Source organism: Hypanus sabinus, chromosome 9 (genome assembly GCF_030144855.1).
Source record: "Hypanus sabinus isolate sHypSab1 chromosome 9, sHypSab1.hap1, whole genome shotgun sequence".
NCBI lineage: Eukaryota > Metazoa > Chordata > Chondrichthyes > Myliobatiformes > Dasyatidae > Hypanus > Hypanus sabinus.
Window position 1 is genome coordinate 144,034,347 of NC_082714.1, and position 19,770 is coordinate 144,054,116.

A 19,770-nucleotide genomic window follows, 5' to 3' on the forward strand; every position below is an offset into this window, starting at 1 on the left:
AGGAAAGAGAGTTGGCATGGATTAGTTGGGCCAAAGGGCCTGTTTCAATCTTGCCTGACTCTAAAGTGTAATCAGCAAGGTAGCAGTAGGGTTTTTTTTCTTGCTAAGTGCTTGAAGGATGGCCTCATGATAATGAACCATGATTCGATAAGTATTAATAATTAACAAGTACAAAATAAAAAGTAATATTGAATAGTAAATGATCACTTTGTGGTTCTTCCTCCCCTCCCCCCCCTTTCTTACTCTGACTCCTTATCTTTTCTTTCCAGTCCTGCAGAAGAGTCGCAGCCCGAATTGTCGGCTGTAGTCTTTTCCATTGTCGCTGCCTGGCCTGCTGAGTTCCTCTAGTATTTTGTGTGTGTTGCTTGGATTTCCAGCATCTGCAGATTTTCTCTTGTCAGTAATGTCCCTCTCCCCTTTCTCCTAGTCTGAAGACTGGCACCTAAATTCAGGTAAAGCCTTCAGCCCAACTCATCCATGCTGACCAGTTAGCCCACGTAATTCACCTGCTGAATTATATCATCCAAGTGTGAGGGAAAACAGGAAGGTCCACATCAGTGGCAGGCACCACTGACTGCTGGACTGAGCACCATCTACTCCAGGAGTTCCCAACCTGGAGTCCATGGACCCCTTGATTAATGCTAAGGCTCCATGGCATAAAAGAGGTTGGGAACCCCTGGAATCCATTGTTTTATCTCCATCAGTCTGGCCTCAGCCATCAGTGTCCTCAGGAAGGTCAAGATCAAAGCTCCCAAGGACCCCACAATCTGACCTTGTTCAGACACCTGTCAACTCCTAGCCTCCTGGTCTCCACGGTTTATGGGCTGCCTTGAACTGGCACCTGTGAGACGATGTGTGGTTTCTGTAATAAAAGTTTGATGAGATTGTCCATGAGATGGAGCGACTAATTAACTGTAATTATAAGGTATTTCTTTCATTTGGAATTGATTAGATGGCCCACCTTTCCTCAAGGCCACCTGCAGGTATCTGTGATAGCACCTCCGGGCAAATTCAGTTTATAGTAATCAGTAATAATGCCCAACCTGCATAGGGAAATCTGTCTTTAACACAATTTGCATTTAGTCACATCCGTCTCTGTTTCATCAATTTTATCCTGCTACTCATTCTCTTATCTCAAAAGTATACTTTCCTCATCTCTATACCTTGTTAGTTTAAATTTTCTCAAAACTTCACTTTACAAATCACAGTCAGGTGCCTCTGGAAAGTTTTCCTTTTTCTTGAACCTTTGTTTCCCCTCATGGACATGCCCAGGATTTCATCTCATCTATTACTCATATTTCTATTCTCTTTTCCTCCGAGACACATTAAGAACAGATGTCTCACCTTCCACTTCACCAGTGTCCACATTCAACAGATTATCTTTCACAGTTTCTTCTGCCTCCAACAAAATTCCACCACCAAACTCATCTTTCCTTCCCTTTCCTTTCAGCTTTTCAGCATTTGGAAATTGTTCACTTTGTGATGTTCTGGTCCTGTTCCCACCTACTGCCCTCCGTCGCATGGAACCGCAGGAGGTGGATTACCTCTTTGTTCTCCACTCTCCAGGCACCCAACTGTCCATCGCAGGTAAAACAGCAATACACTTCCATTTCTTCCAGTTCACTTCAATGCATATGGTGTTGACAATGTCAGCTCCTCTGTAATAGGAGCAAAAAAACAAATGTAGATTGGGATATGGTTTTGTAGAGAGCTTGTGCTCAGGCTGCAGGAGGCATCCTGATCTTCCAATCGCATGCCATTTTAATTCACCAGCACGCACAAAACTCCGGAGGAACGCAGCAGGTCAGGCAGCATTTAGAGAGGGGAATAAACAGTCAACGTTTGGGCCCAAAGTCTCTGTTCAGTTCATATATATATATATTCTGGTCCATAACTATTGTCTGAACTGCTAAGTTCCTCCAGCATTCTGTGTGTGTTGCTCAAGAAATCCAGCATCTGCAGAATCTCTTGTGTCTATTTTTATTCACCATACCACTACCATTCTGATTTCTTGTCTGGAACCTGCAGCAAAACACAAGGTTGAGGAACAGCACATTATTTTTTTCATGTGGGCATATTACAGCCTGCAGGACTTTCAAATAACTTGCTTTTTCTCCTGATTTAATCAGGATTGACTACTTTTACTTGCCTTTCCAGCCAGACTTCATAACATGAGCAACACATTAGTGCTGGATTGTCCATTTAATGGCTGCGTCATTTCATTGTATTACAGACGTGCCCCTTCCCATTGTCCTCCCTTGTCTGCCACTTGCTTGCTCCTTCTCAATTCTAACACTCCAGGAGCTCCAGTTTCATCCCACAGTCCAAAAACTTTGTTAATTGGTCATTGTAGGTTGTCCTGTGATTAGGCTAGGGTTAAACTGGGGGATTGCTGGGTGGCATGGCTTGAAGGGCAAAAAGGGCCCATTCTATGCTGTATTTCAGTGAATAAAGTACTCAGAAATAATGCAATAATTCTGCAAAACCCTCTCTGGAATTGGAGGAACACACACAAAATGCTAGAGGAATTCAGCAGGTCAGGCAGCATCTATGGAAAAGAGTACATTTGCTATTTCAGGCCGAGACCCTTCATCAGGGCTGTGGAATTTGAGAGCCTGGGCATGTCAGTGAAGTGCGAAAGGAATGCAATAGTGTTGTAGGTGCCCTCTTTTGAATGAAATGTTGAATTGCCTATGTGAAAGATGTGTGAAAGTCCATGGAACAAAATAACCTCATTGCCAACAATAGAACATGCCTTCTTCTCGGTACTACCATCTAGGAACAGGTACAGGAGTTGGAAGACACACTGTAGTCAATGTTTAACATGCAGCTTCTCCCCCTCGCCATCAGATCTCTGCACGGTCCATGAACACTACCTCACTACTTTTGCTTTCGTTGCACTATTAATTTGTAGTGTATTTCATGTACTGTACTTGTGGTGAACTATGTGCCTGTCTGGACACGCCCCTGCTGACTGCTCCTGTGGCTCCTCCCACAGGCCCCTGTATAAAGGAGATCTGCGGCCTGACGCTCGGCCTCAGTCTCCAAGACCTTGTATGATAGACACTCACTCCTGGTTCCTTCTTCCAGTCAATAAAAGCCGATATCTCGCCTTACGTCTCAGTGTGAGTTATTGATGGTGCATCAGTACTGTACTGCTGTCAGCAAACAACAACTTTCCCAACATATGTCAAAGGTAAAAAGCTGATTCAGATTCTGACTCTAATTCTGGTACGTTCTGTTCGGTTCTGACGAGTATTGTGGGCATGCTGTGTTGGTGACAGAATTTTCGGACACTTGCGGGCTGACCCCAGCACATCCTTAGTTTTGTGTATTTAATATGAAAGTAATGTTTTAGTAATCCGGTGTGTAAGCATTGCTGTATTCATTGTGGATTATATGTATAAATGCATGAATTGCATACCTCATAACGCTACCACATGATATGCGTGCGTCTTGCTTAAAGTAAACGCAAAGATAGACCCGTATTCCTGGACTCTCGTGTCTTCCTTTCTATTAGCTTAATGTTTTGAAGTTACAAATCATAACACTTAGGTCTGTTGTGAAAGCAAATGACGCACTTCATTGTATTTTTCCATTTGCGTGTGATAAATAGATCTGAATCAGATTATTTTTATCGATCTATCTATTTATTGAGATATAGTGGGGAATAGGCTCTTCAAGCCCTTCGAACCGTACTGCCCAGCAATCACCTAATTGAACACTAGCCTAACCATGGGACAGCTTACAACGACCGACTAACCTACTGATTGGTCCGTTTTTGGACTGTGGGAGGAAGCCTGAACACCTCGGAGAAAGCCACGCGGTCACAGGGAGAACGTACAAACTCCCTACAGGCAGCAGCGGGACTGGGTCATTTTATTCATTTGTTTTTCATGAGACGTCTCGATATAAAATTAGCACCTGCATGCATCTTAATTTATCGACAGTGAAAACAATTTGAGGATTGAAAGGCGCTACAGAATTGCAATTAATTTTCTCTTGCTGAAAGATTCTACTTTGCAAGATTTTCGGTAAGTTTACAGACAAAAATAAAATCAATTGCACCAAGCTTAAATTAATTTTTATCATAGTCTTTACTGCATGTGACATACTTGGAGATGCTCTGTGAACCATTCATAGTGTTACTATGATCTGACTATAATAATGTCAGGACGACAGAAATACAGTATCTTTAGAACAAGGGTGTGTATGCGCTTGAAAATTTAGGATAATTAATATGTGTGCTGACACTGCACATTGTAATGTTATTGCATTACACACTCATGATTTTCCTATGCATTTACATGCAAATACAGCACAGTATTCATAAAGCATTAGTCAAGGTTACTGGAAATGTCTGTCAGTAAGCAACATATATTTGATACTATTGTACAGGATTGCATTGCATAACCAAATATAAGAATCCACATCAAAAACGGACTTAAACAAGAGAGGGGGGGAAGAGGGCAGCTGCAAAGTGCCTGTTTGTAACTGAAGGAGTCAAGCATGAGAAGTAGCCATAAAATCCTCACAGATGGTCCCGATGTTTCTGATTGCAAGGGGTCCTTTGGCAGCTCCATATCCCATCATCTGTCAGTAAAGCATCAGGACCCCTACCATCTGTGACTTGGCACACAAAACGATATTGCCCAAATCAGCTGCACTGTTCGGAAGTGACTGTTGCTGATGAGAACTCCCATTTAAAACATCCCACCATGGGACAGATTGTGCAGCAAAACCCACACTCCTTGCAGAATCTCCCAGATAATAGGTTCTGTGTGGGATCATACAGAAGGCCCTGGATTCATGATCTTTATGTCCTCTTCAAAAGATGCCAATTTCCCGTGGTCTGCACTGTAAATGCAAATTTCAGCAGGGGCTTTGAAGCCTGTAAAATTATCCAGATCTTTTTTATGACAAATAATGAAACACGTATGTTAACATATAAATATACTTCACATGTATAATGTTAGGAGATTAAAAGGAGTGGTATTTAGTGTTTAAAAGGACTCCAAATAGACGTATGAATCAGAATCAGGTTTATTGTCACTGGTGTATGTCGTGAAGTTCGTTGTTTTGCAGTAGCAGTACAGAGCAAGATTTAAAAATTACCACAAGTTGCAAAACAAATAAATAGTGCAAAAGACAAATAAACAGTACAAAATACAGAAGATGCCAAAGTAGTAGCTGCCTCTTCATATTCAGGCAATGATCTTCATTTTTTTTGTCAAGGAAGTGTGGATTCTAATCCAGCAGTATACTGGCAAGCTACGTCAACTATGTTAAGCATTTAAAAATAAACAGGCAAGAAGAAATATTCAATACCAAACGGTCTTTCCTATTCACATCTTTCTCATGCCATTCTCGTCTCATAATTTTCATTTTCCAGGCTTTACAATCTTTCCTTTTTCTGGCCGCCGACTGCACTTGGTTGTCTCTTTGTGCAGTGTATTCCGTCAGTGATGCCTCACCTCAGGAATCAACATGCCACAGGGCTTTGAATGGAATAGACCATATGTATAATCTCGTTGGTGCTATGGAAACGGCATATTCTGCAATCAGATTTTGCATGTTTTCAGTCACCAGAGGAGAGACACAAATGAGATTTACAGATATGATATGCAATGGTTCAGCTAATTAAATTTATGAAACGATGAAAAAAGAAATAATATATTTAACAAATGTTTCAGCTGTGAAAGCTAACTTATTGCACTCTACTTTTACTCAATAAATCAATAATTTTCATTCTAGGCCTATTTAGTTATTTGTTCTTTTAAACCCATTAATCAAATGTGTTTAAACAACTACTGAAAATTAATATATCCTTAATGAAATATAAACTGTTAGCACTACTGCCATGGCCAAAATGTGAACATTCCCTTCAGTAACCTAACAACAAAGCTGTTATTGGTCATATATCTAATATTTAAATTTAGAGATGAAAATCTAAATTCATCCTCTACTTGCTCTTTGTCTCAGTGTTCCAGTCACTCCCCATTGCAGTTCAGCCTGATTGGGACTGTTGCCAGATAATGTGTTCCACAGAGCAGAATAAGGAGACAGAGGCTATTGCCAGATCTCAGTTCTAATAACACAAAATTGGCAGTGATTAAGAATGAATTCTGGGAAAGCAGTGGGATACCTGGTATCAGTCAAGTGACAGACCAGACAACTGAACAACCGACTGAACTGAAAGACATTTATGTGGTGAAGTCTTTTTTGTAGTTGAGATCTCCTACCAGTCAAAAAAAGAACAGAGGTATGTAACAAGCAGATTACATTTTATTCTTTGTTGAATCTGAAAGCTATCCAATGAGTGAAAATCAATGGTCATTTTTATAGTTTGTGCTTACAAATTATTTGGTAAATTAATTGAGATCTAGCATGCTGAAATATGCAACAATCTTTTCTTGAGATAGTTTCCATAATATAAAAAGGTTTGCAGACAAAGTATGCAAAGTTAAGTCTTTGTAGGTTACTTAGCATCTTAAAATTTATGTAAATAGAAGAGATTTTATTGTGAAAAAAATGTTTCAACAATTCCTCTCCCTCTTCCTCTCCCTCCCTCCTCCTCCCTCTCCATCTCGCTTCCTCTCCACCTCGCTCCCTCTTCCTCTCTCCCGCTCCCTCTCTCATGCTCTCCCTCTTTCTCCCTCTCTGTCCCTCCCTATCCTTTCTCCCTCTCTCTCCCTTTCTCCCTTCCTCTCCCTCATTCTCCCTCTCCCTCTCTCTCCCACTTTTTCCCAGTCTCTTTCCCTCCCTCCTCCCTTCCTCCCCCCCAGGAGAAACAATTATTTCACACCAGTATGCAAAAACAATTAACACATTCACACAAGTGCACCACTGTTAAATACCATCCAAAGGCCTTGCATGAAGAAGAATTGCAGTTAAGTATCCTGAGTGATGAGTGTGAGAAGTGATCGGGTACTTCAATCAGAAAACAAATTGGCTCGACATACCCGCAGGAACAATGAAAAATATAAGGGCTTGCTATCTCAGCTTTTCCCATCAGTATTCACCCATCCTCAAGGGTGCTATGAGAGGCATTTGCATTCTACTCAAGAGAATCCTCTCAGTTTGCTTCTGCTATTGTTGATTCTGAAAGCAAACTCCTACAGGTATTTCATGGTAGCTCCAGTGCCCAAGGTCATAAGAGGATTGTGGAATCAGCCTGCCCCATCACAGGCACAAGCCTCTCCACCAAGGATATCTTCAAAGGCAATGTCCATCGTGAAGGACCCCCACCATCAGGGACATGCTCTCTTCTCATTACTACCATCAGGGAGGAGGCACAGGAGTCTGAAGACCCACACTCAGTGCAAGGGATTTTACAGATGTTGTAAATCTTGAGCGGCACACACAAAATGCTGAAGGAATTCAGCAGGTCAGGCAGCACCCATGGAGGGGAATAAACAGTCAACATTTCAGGCCGAGAGCCTTCGTTGGCACTGTAATGGAGATAGCTGAGTCTACAACCCTCTGAAACTTTTTACCGTTCTGATCATTGGCATCTTCATACCAGATGGTGATGCAGCCAATCTGGATGCTCTCTGTGGTGCATCTGTAGAAATTTGCTAGGGTACTGATCAAGGGTCTCAGCCTGAAACATCGATCATTTATTCCCCTCCATAGATGCTGCCTGACCTTCCGAGTCCCACATCAATGTTTTAGGAATAATTTCTTTCCCTCTGCCATCAGATTTCTGAACTGTCCATTAACTCAAGGACACTACCTTGTTATTCTTCTTTTGCACAATCGAATTTTTTTACATTGTAACTCTCTGTAATGTGTTAAGCATACGCTGAAATGCTGCCACAAAGCAACAAATTTCATGACTTATGCCAGTGACAATAAACCTAATTCTCATTCTGATTCAGATGTGGAATTGGCCCGTCACTCTTCAAAAGTCTGGGAAAGAAAGAAAGAATTCCATTATCTTAAAAATGTAGCTTCTTGTTTCTTGGTAAGCACTTGAGATATTTTAATTTTTTTTAACTATTAATTAATGATAACTTTTGGACCTAATTATTTACCCAGGGCAGGATTTGCGCCTCGACAGATAAATATTGGCTGAACCAATTTTAAAACAGCTCCATCCTTGTGACCTGCTGTGACCTATCAAAACCTGCCCTTCCAAGAAATCGACTGGTCTTTACTGCTGTCACAACACAGGGCTAAAGCCTTCATTAAACTGCAGGGTGAGTTCATGGCAGAGTTGCAAACATGACAGAAAAAATTGCCAAAAAGTAGTATTGATCATTTATTAATTGAGATGTTTTGCGAAACAGTAGGCATACTCACAAGTAGGAGGAGCAATTTAAACCAAAGAAACAGTTTTTACACCTTATAAAAATTAATGCTGCTTTCCACGGATCCTATTGAGAATCAATTGCTATCCTTTGTCGATCGTTTACAAAAACAGGGTAGTAGACGGGACAGCATGGCTTTGAGGTTGAGAAGAAGGGACTATTTTGTTTGCTCTAAACCCAGACTGGGGGAGGCATAACCCCAACACTTGGCTCAATCCAGCCTCATATGTGGGTCATTCTGCTTTGTGAACCCAGCCACAGGACAAGATGTCTCTGAAGCTTCCAGTGACCTCTTTATCCTTCCTGCTCTGAGAGTTACTGGTCTCCAAACTGGACCCACCCACACTGATCACTCCATCCGCTCACTCCTCATGCTAGCTCTTTGAAGGATGTCTCCAAGCTGGACTGGATATCCAGAACAAAGTAATGAAGCAGTGACAATCAGTGTGTGAGGAAATGAGAGGAAGAGCACCTGACATAGTTCAAAGTGCAGAAATTCTAAGTAAATTTATTATCAGAGTACATACAGTATATGTCACCATATACTACTCTGAGATTAATTTTCTTGCAGACATTCAGTGTAGAACAAAAAAATACAATAGCTTCTCAATTATTGTATTTCTTTGTTAGATGGCTCAAAGAAAAAATTGTGACAGAAGCCTATTATTGTGGAATTCACAATTCTCTCAAAATCATAATCGGGATAGGGCCTTAAACAGCAGCTTATTTGACCACAACAACATTTACAAATTAAAGAAAAAACTAACTAGTCATCATACACCTTTGCAATGAGCTCTTCTCTTTGTGTGTGTCTGTATGCGTGCGCACACAGACACACACACACCCGCATCATTTCAAGAGAAGTAATTATGCCAATTGCATCGGGATTCACTGTTTGTGAATGTGATGCATATTTAAATAGGAAACAGTAAATGATAGCTATTTGAGTGAGGAGTGAAAGGGAACATCTGCCTTTGGAACAGTTCCATGGAGTTATTTAATGCTCTCAGAGGAGAGAAGATCAGATTAGACAATTCAAGAGGTGGGTTGAAAGCTAGGACAGAAAAAAATTGTGGCACTGAGGACTGAGATTGATACTGTTTAAAGCTGATTGAAGCAATTCATCTGTGAACTTGACAAGCAAAGCTCTGCTGTCCATCAAATCCTCAAATTCATAAACCCTAGGTTCAGTGACCATCAGCTTTACAATTCTTATCTTTTTTCTAAATGCCTGCCTGTCCTCACCCTCTACTCCATTTTAATGCTCTATAACTTTATAAGATAGTCAAATACCTTCAAGTGCTCATTTTGATCATTTCGCCATTGTAAGCGAGCTGTAACTAAAAAGGGCCTAGTTTCTCAAATTATGTCTTATTAAAATCCTTTAGCCTCTCTCCTCTTTTAAAATTCTCCACAACATCTATAACTTTGAGTAAGCTTTTGGTCATCTGCCTTTATATCCTCCTCCTCAGCTTGTCGGTCCATTTTTGTTCGGTAATGTTCTGGTGTAGCCACTCAAGGTACTTCAAGAGATAACCCACTGTCACCACTTACTTGACTTTATCTTTGTTCTGTACCTCATGAAGAAGATACACCATGGTAACTCTTAGCAAAGAAGAACTTCTATAAAATGTGCAATAGACTTGGTTTGGAAACAAGCTCATTTTATTTTTCCTTTTGGCTTGAAGCAAAGTAGGGCAACCTCCCACCAATGGTGTCCTCCAGCTCTTCTCACTTTCAAATTGAGGAAATGCTCATGTTACTCTGTCACTCATAACTGTAAAGGATTTAAACTCCCAATGCAAATGGCATCAGTGGCTGGTGTTATTTGATTCTAGTCAGCTCTTGTTGTTGGCATGAACATAGATTTCTCTAACTTCTGGTAATTGATCCCTGCTCTCCCATCTCTCTTTTTTTTCATTTCCCCATTCTGGCTCTCCCTTTACCTCTTCTCTTCTCCTCACCTGCCTATCACCTCCCTCTGGGCCCCTCCTCCTTCCCCTTCTCCAATGGTCTACACCCCTCTCCAATCAGAATCGACCTTCTTTTTCAGCCCTTTACCATTTCCCCCTATCAGCTCCCAGCTGCTCACTTCATCCTCTCTTTAGACCCACCCCCTCCCCCCTCACCTGGCTTCACCTATATCCTAGTTTATACTCCATCCCCTCCCCCACCTTCTCATTCCAATCTTGCTGAAGGATCTTGGCTGGAAACGTTGACTCTTTATTCCTTTCATTGAAACCTATTTCGAATGGTGAAAGACCTTGTTAGAGTGGATGTGCAGAAGATGTTTCCTATGGTAGGAGAGTCACAGATAAGAGGACAGAGCCTCAGAAAAGAGGGACATCCTTTTAGAATAGAGATAAGGAGGAATTTCTTTAACCAGAGAGCAGTGAGTCTATGGAATTCATTGTCACAGGCAGGTATGGAGGCCAAGTCCTTATGTCTATTTAAGGCAGAAGTTGATAGATTCTTGATTGGTCAGGGCATGAAGGAATATGGGGAGATGGCAGGGGATTGGGGCAGAGAGGAAAATTGGATCAGCCATGATGAAATAGTAGATCAGACTTGATGGGCCAAAAAGCCTAATTCTGCTCCTTTATCTTATGGTATTATTTTCTGTAGATACTGCCTGACATGCTGAGTTCCTCCGACATTTTGTGTGTGTTGCTTTGGACTTACAGCAACTGCAGGATCTCCTGTGTTTATGAACTCTTGTGTATTAAGCAGCATCTGTGTGTCTTACCAAGCAGCATTCCAAGATCATGATTGAATCATGGAATGACCTCACACATGTATGTGTGCTTAAGTGTGGACGATCAGAGGTGGAGAAAATCAGCACCTCGGTGTTATTCTTGTAGAGGACCTGTCCTGGGCCCAGCAGGCAAGTGCAATTATGAAGAAAATACAGCAACACCTCTTCTTCCTGAAGAGTTTGCAAAGACTCAGCATGACCTCTAAAACTTGGACAAATTTCCATAGGTGAGTAGTGGAGGGATTATTGACTGGCTGCCTCGAGCAGAAAATCCTACATAAAGTAGTGGATTCAGCCCAGTCCATCTTGGGCAAAGCCCTCCCCACTATTGAGCACATCCACACGAAACATTGTCACTGGAAAACAGCATCCATCATCAGGGACCCCCACTACCCAGGTCATGCTCTCCTCTCACTGCTGCCGTCAAGAAGAAGATACAGGAGCCTCAGGACTCACACCATCAGGTTCAGGAACAGTTTTTACTCTTCAACCATCAAGCTGTTGAACCAAAGGAGATAACTTCACTCAACTTCACTTACCCCATCATTGAGAAGTTCCCACAACTAATGGACTCACTTTCAAGGACTCTTCATCTCACATTCTCAATATTTATTGCTTTTTTAAATTATTATTTCTTTCTTTTTGTATTTGCAGAGTTTCTGTCTTTTGCACACTGGTTGATCACCCAATTTGGTGCAACCTTTCATTGATTTTGTTATGGTATTATTCAATTATGAACTTATTGAGTATGCCTGCAAGAAAATGAATCTCAGGGTTGCATATGGTGACATTTATGTACTTTTATAATAAATATACTTTGCACTTTGAAACTGCAGACATATGCAAATCATAGGCCTCCATTTACCAAATAACTTATTCTGGATCAACAGTCAGTTTTCACCCACTGCTCAATCCTGCTCTGGTTCCAGTTAAAACAAAGGCAAATACTGGAGTCTCTAAGCACATTAGGTACTGTCTGTGGAAAGAGAAGCTAAGTTAACATTTGAGGTTAAAGAATCTCCAACAGAACTGGGTCCTGCTCGGTTGACAATATAGAGCAAACCTGAGGGAGTGCTCCCCTTTCAGTGGTGACATTTCACAGACGAGATGACATCCCTATTCTCTTTCAGTTGGTTGTAAAAGATCCCTTGACATGTTTTTGAGGAAGAACAGTGCAGCTCCAATGAAAATGAGGAACTTTATCTGACATTTCTAAAGGGCAGCTACTGGAGAAATTAAGGAACCTGAATTTGTCAAATCCACGGTATCTGTTGGACCTGTTTCAGTTCTGATGATTCTATGAGAAAATAGAAAACAAGAGGCTAGTTATAAAAATAGAAAGCAGCACTGGCAACAGCTTAAATTACCTATCCTGAGCCCAGCACATCAATGCAACCAGAAGGAAGGCATGTCAGATCTTTACTTTCTTAGGAAGTTAAGGTGGTACAGCTTGCCATTGAACAAGCTAAAACACTTTTACAGATGTGTTGTTGAATGCATTCCTTACTGGTGGCATCATGGTCTGGTACAGCAATTTGAATGTACAGGAATACAAGAAGCTGCAAGAATTGTGGACTCCGCCCAATACATCATGGGTATATCGCTCCACACCGTTGCTAATATCAACAGGAGGCGCTGCCTCAAGAAAGCAAAATCCATCATCAAATATCTCCACCATCTAGGACAATGCCATCTTCTTGGACCGGAGGTACAGTTGCCTAAGGTCCCATATCACCAATCTCCTTCCCTGCAATCCTTGGGTTCTTGAACAATCCAGAAAAACTCTAATCACCATTACACTTTAGTAACACTGTGACCAACCTGATCACTTTGCACTAAAAGGGACTTTGTTTTTTTAAATGTGTTCTGATTATGGTTTTTTATTGTAAAATTTGCATATAATTTATGTTTGTGTTTTTCTTATGAAAGCTCTTCATAGGATGCTGTGGGCCTGTGATGCTGCTGCTCATAAGTGTTTCTTTGCACCTGCGCATACATGCACATGAGCACATTACAATAAACTTGACTTTTACTTTGACTTTGAACTGTTGAGGAAGAAACATAGTTTATATCATAAATCAGTTTTCAGAGCTGATGAAAGCAATTTCTGCTTTAATTGAGCTCTCCATTGTCTACAGTTTTTGCTTTGGGATTATTAATGATCAGTTAGTCTTACAACAGTGAAGGCATAGTGTTGGAATCAGTCATTAAGTATATGGTAGAAAGTTACTTAGAAATTCAAAGTATGATTATAAAAAGGGGAAATTATGTTTAGCAAATGAATGAGTCCTTTTAGGAAGTGACCAGCAAGTTAGACAAGATAACTCAGCAGATATGGTGTATCTGGATTTTAAAATTGCATTTAAAATAATTTGTTTGATAAAAGAAGGGATAATGGCATTAGGAGCAGCATGAATAGAAGATTGATTTAAAAAAAGACAGGAAACTGATTGAGAATAAATGAACCTGTTATTACAGAGTTCTGGGCCTCAGATATTCACAATTTACTTTAAGGACTTCGATGAAGTGACAATGTGTGATGTGTCAAAGTGAACCATTGTAGTAAACACAAGGTGGTGATTGTGGGAGATTTTAATTTTCCACATGTAGATTGGGAAGCTCATTCTGTAAAAGGGCTGGATGGTTTAGAGTTTGTGAAATGTGTGCAGGATAGTTTTTTGCAACAATGCATAGAAGTACCGACTAAAGATGGGGCAGTGTTGGATCTCCTGTTAGGGAATGCGATAGGTCAGCTGACAGATGTATGTGTTGGGGAGCACTTCGGGTCCAGTGATCACAATAGCATTAGCTTCAATATAATTATGGAGAAGGACAGGACTGGACCTAGAGTTGAGATTTTTGATTGGAGAAAGGCTAACTTTGAGGGGATGCGAAGGGATTTAGAGAGAGTGGATTGGGTCAAGTTGTTTTATGGGAAGGATGTAATAGAGAAATGGAGGTCATTTAAGGATGAAATTATGAGGGTACAGAATCTTTATGTTCCTGTTAGGGTGAAAGGAAAGGTTAAAGGTTTGAAAGCACCAGGGTTTTCAAGGGATATTAGAAACTTGGTTCGGAAAAAGAGGGATGTCTACAATAGATATAGGCAGCATGGAGTAAAGGAATTGCTCGAGGAATATAAAGAATGTAAAAGGAATCTTAAGAAAGAGATTAGAAAAGAGATTAGGTTGGTTTGGCAAATAAGGTGAAAGTAAATCTGAAAGGTTTCTACAGTTAGATTAAAAGCAAGAGGATAATGAGGGATAAAATTGGTCCCTTAGAGAATCAGGGTGGTCAGCTATGTGTGGAGCTGAGGGAGATGGGAGAGATTTTGAACGATTTCTTCTCTTCGGTATTCACTAAGGAGAAGGATATTGAATTGTGTAAGGTGTGGGAAACAAGTAAGGAAGTTATGGAACCTATGACAATTAAACAGATGAAAGTACTGGTGCTTTTAAGAAATTTAAAAGTGGATAAATCTCTGGGTCCTGACACGATATTCCCCAGGACCTTGAGGGAAGTTTGTGTAGAGATAGCAGGAGCTCTGACGGAGATCTTTCAGATGTCATTAGAAACGGGGATTGTGCCGGAGGATTGGCGTATTGCTCATGTGGTTCCATTGTTTAAAAAGGGTTCTAGAAGGAAGCCTAGCAATTATAGACCTGTTAGTTTGACATCAGTGGTGGGTAAATTAATGGAAAGTATTCTTAGAGATAGTATTTATAATTATCTGGAAAGACAGTATCTGATTAGGAGTAGCCAGCATGGATTTGTGCGTGGAAGGTCATGTTTGACAAACCTTATTGAATTTTTTGAAGAAGTTACGAGGAATGTTGACGTGGGTAAGGCAGTGGATGTAGTCTATATGGACTTCAGCAAGGCCTTTGACAAAGTTCCACATGGAAGGTTAGTTAAGAAGGTTCAGTTGTTAGGTATTAATGCTGGAGTAATAAAATGGATTCAACAGTGGCTAGATGGGAGATGCCAGAGAGTAGTGGTGGATAATTGTTTATCGGGATGGAGGCCGGTGACTAGTGGGGTGCCTCAGGGATCTGTTTTGGGCCCAATGTTGTTTGTAATATACATAAATGATCTGGATGATGGGGTGGTAAATTGGATTAGTAAGTATGCCAATGATACTAAGGTAGGAGGTGTTGTGGATAATGAGGTGGGTTTTCAAAGCTTGCAGGGAGATTTATGCCGGTTAGAAGAATGGGCTGAACGTTGGCAGATGGATTTTAATGCTGAGAAGTGTGAGGTTCTACATTTTGGCAGGAATAATCCAAATAGAACATACAGGGTAAATGGTAGGGCATTGAGGAATGCAGTGGAACAGAGAGATCTACGAATAACAGTGCATAGTTCCCTGAAGGTGGAGTCTCATTTAGATAGGGTGGTGAAGAAGGCTTTTGGAACGCTGGCCTTTATAAATCAGAGCATTGAGTACAGAAGTTGGGATGTAATGTTAAAATTGTACAAGGCATTGGTAAGGCCAAATTTGGAATATTGTGTACAGTTCTGGTCACCGAATTATAGGAGAAATATCAATAAATTAGAGAGAGTGCAGAGACGATTTACTAGGATGTTACCTGGGTTTCAGCACTTAAGTTACAGAGAAAGGTTGAACAAGTTAGGTCTCTATTCATTGGAGCGTAGAAGGTTGAGGGGGGATTTGATCGAGGTATTTAAAATTTTGAGAGGGATAGATAGAGTTGACGTGAATAGGCTGTTTCCATTGAGAGTAGGGGAGATTCAAACGAGAGGACATGATTTGAGAGTTAGGGGGCAAAAGATAAAGGGAAATACAAGGGGATATTTCTTTACTCAGAGAGTGATAGCTGTGTGGAATGAGCTTCCTGTAGAAGTAGTAGAGGCCAGTTCAGTTGTGTCATTTAAGGTAAAATTGGATAGGTATATGGACAGGAAAGGAGTGGAGGGTTATGGGCTGAGTGCGGGTAGGTGGGACTAGGTGAGATTAAGAGTTTGGCACGGACTAGGAGGGCCGAGATGGTCTGTTTCCGTGCTGTGATTGTTATATGGTTATGGTTATTGTGAAAGCAGAAGAGTTTAGAAATACCTTTTCTGCCTTTTGATAGCATTCAAATAACATGGAAGTTCACCCCTACACTGATGGTAAAATTCCCATGAAGATCAAGATCCTCATCTTCGATGTCCACTGAATATTACTGATTTCCCTATAGACTACTGTTTTGTGTTGGTTTCAGAGCTGCATTCCTCCATTGAACCATTGCAAGTTCTATCAGCTGATGTGACATTGTATATTGATGAGGCCACTCTAAAGAGGAACACCTCACATTCTGTCTGGGCAGCTTCCAACCTAATGGCATGAACATCAATTTCTCCAACCTCAGTAATTTTTTCCCTTCCCACTCCTCTTCTTCATTTCCCCACTCGGGCCTCGTACATCTTCTCCCCGCCTACCTATCAATTTGGTGCCCCTCCTCTTTCCCTTTCTCCCATTGTTCAATGTTCTCTCCTATCATATTCCTTCTTCTCCAGCCCCTTGGTTTTTCCATCTGTCACCTCTGATGTCATACTTCAATCTTTCTCTAACAGCCTCCTGGCTTCACCTATCACCTTCTAGTTTGTCCTCCTCCTCCTCTCCCCAACTTACTCTGGCTTCTTCTCACTTCCTTTCCAACCCTGATGAAGGATCTTGGTCCCAATTGCTGACTGCTTATTCATTTTCATAGATGCTACTTGACTGGCTGAGTTCCACCAACATTGTATGAGTTGACATGACATTGCATCCAGCTTGTAGAGATGTACCAGAATACAACTGCATTTTTCCAGCTATAGGGATATATTGCAGCTAAGTAGATTGTGTGTACACAGAGAAAGCATCTTCTTCTACAAGGAGGTTAGGGAGGCTTATCAGAACTTTAGACATGTAATCTGAGCTGGATGTTACTGGGGGCACAGTGATATTTGTACAGGAGCCTGAAGACACACACAAAACATTTTAGGAAAAGCTTCTTCCCTCCATCAAGAGAATTCTGAATGACATCTATCACAAATAGGACTAATATGAGAGTAAAAATGAGCTAATTTATCCTTGGACATATGGGCCCTATGTACGACCTTAAATTGTATTAATGAATGTTTGGCACATAACGATGATGTATTAACTAATTGAAGAATTCTATCCCAATTCTCACTAGAAATACTAAGACTAAGCTCTCTTTCCCAATCTTTTTTAGTCTTATAAAGAGGCTCTGAACGTATCTTCATAATTATATTATAAAGTTTTGAAATAAGCCCTTTTTGAAAAGGGTCTAATTCAAATAAACTCTCCAAAATATCTGAAGGCACAAAATTTGGAAACGTAGAGAGTACAGAACTTAAAAAATGTCTAATCTGTAAATATCTAAAAAAATGAAATCTAGGCAAGTTATATTTGTTGGATAATTGCTCAAAAGACATGAAACAATTATCTAAAAATAAATCAGAAAATCTTAGTAATCCCTTAGTTTTCCAAGCTGAATAAGCTTGATCTATAATGGAAGGGTGAAAAAAACAATTAGATACAATAGGACTATTTAAAACGAATTGAGTCAACCCAAAAAATATCTGAATTTGAAACCATATACGCAAAGTATGTTTAACTATCGGGTTGTCAATTCGTTTCGGCAATTTAGAAAGAGCAAAAGGGAGAGAAGTCCCTAAAATAGAACCCAGAGCATAAGCTGATACCGATTTAGTTTCTAAACTCACCCAACAAGGGCCAAAAGATCCACCCCCATCTTTCAACCAACATAACAAATATTTAATATTAACTGCCCAATAGTAAAATCTGAAATTAGGTAATGCTAACCGGCCTTCCTTTTTTGTCTTCTGTAAATATGTTTTACCTAACCTGGGATTTTTATTCTGCCATATGTATGAAGAAATTTTAGAGTCAACATTAGTAAAAAAAAGATTTCGGGATAAAAATTGGTATCGCTTGAAAAATATATAAAAACTTAGGTAAAATAACCATCTTAATAGCATTAATCCTACCTATTAGGGATAAAGATAAAGGTGACCACTTAGTAAACAAACCTTTAATCTGATCAATTAAGGGTAAAAAATTAAATCTAAATAAATCTTTATGGTTTTTTGTGATTTTGATCCCTAAATAAGTAAAAGAGTCTTTAACTCATATGTTTTGGTCTTGTTCATTTTTGGAGAAATATTGGAAAGATATTTTTTATATTATTTCTGCGGTTTTGAATATCGATTTACAACCTCATCCTATTACCGCAATTTTTGGTTTACCAATCTTAGACTCACTGCATTTATCTTCTTCTGCCCGTCGAATGATTGCATTTCTAACTCTGATGGCTAGAAGATCTATATTGTTGAATTGGAAAGAAATTAATCCTCCCACTGTATTTAATTGGTTCTCTCAAACTATGTTATGTTTAAATTTAGAAAAAATTAGAAGTGGTACTTTTGAGACTTCTATTAAATTTGAAAAGTTATGGAGACCATTTATTCAACATTTTCATATGATGTAAATTGACCCTGTGCCAAGTTCATTTGATTTCCCAGCTTTTAGCTTATGTATTTTGAGAGGACCGGAAGTGACGGCATTGATGAATGCTTATTTTTGTGAGATATTATAAACAGCCCCCTTTTTTTCTCTCTTTTTTTTGCTTTTTTTTCTTCTATATTAGTTATTAGATTAGATTAGCTAGTTTTGCATTATATATTTTTTATTTTTTTTAATTTCTTTTTTCTGTTTTCTTTATATCATATATTATGAAATATTTAGACTTACTATGTTCATACATATATTTTATGGCTTATGTCTTGGTAAACTCATTTATATTGTAACTATTATGTATGTTTTTTTCATATGTAATGGAATTTATATGTTGGTAATTTCTTTATCAATATATCATTTGTATTCTGTCCATATTACTAATATTAATAAAAAGATTTAGAAAGAAAGAAGAGAGTTCTGAACAGCCCATGTACCCAGTGTTTTACCCTTTTTTGGAGTACTATATTTTGTATATTCGTATAATTTGTAGGAATATTTCATCTGTTTTACTCTACTGCTGCTACAAAACAACAAAGTTCATGACATATCAGTTATAATAAACCTGATTTTTAAAAAATCTATAAGAACATATGAGCAAGTTAAGCAAGTGGGCAGGAAGATGGCAGGTGAATTACTAAGCTGAAAATGTTTACTATGTATTTTTGTACACGGAGAACATTCTGACAGGCTGTGTCACTGTCTGGTATGGAGGGGCTACTGCTCAGGATCAGAAGAAGCTGCAGCAGGTTGTAAATCTAGTCCTGGACACTGGCCTACAAAGTACCCAGGACATCTTTAGGGAGAGGTGTCTCAGAAAATTGGCCTCTAGTTTTTGGAGCATAGAAAAGTAAATAAGTCATTTCATATGGATTGACAGGCTAGATCTCAAGAGGGCGGTTCAGCTTGGACAGTCTGCAACTTGGGGGCATTGTTTTAGGAATAGGATTGTTCATGTAGGACTGAGGTGAAGAGAAATTTCTTTATGCAGACGGAAATTGGAATTCTCGATCTCAGGTGGTAATCTGTGTTCAGTTGTTGCCTGTCATAAATACTGAGAATCAATAGACTTTTGAACCAAAAAGGAATTGAGTGTATGAGAGTAAGGTGACCAAGTTGAAAAGTAAACTTGAGATGTGGGAATGTGGGATCATTTG

General features: G+C 39.7%; 1 protein-coding gene across 1 annotated transcript in view; it reads left to right on the top strand.

Annotated features, from left to right (window-relative positions):
• Positions 1-1,520: 1,520 nt before the first annotated feature.
• Positions 1,521-19,770, top strand: part of dlgap4b (discs, large (Drosophila) homolog-associated protein 4b) — a 120,319-nt gene continuing 102,069 nt past the window's right edge. The window contains exons 1-2 of the mRNA XM_059981199.1: positions 1,521-1,587; positions 8,124-8,201. Coding sequence (XP_059837182.1) covers positions 1,521-1,587; positions 8,124-8,201 — 145 coding nt within the window. The remainder of the gene's footprint in view (positions 1,588-8,123; positions 8,202-19,770) is intronic.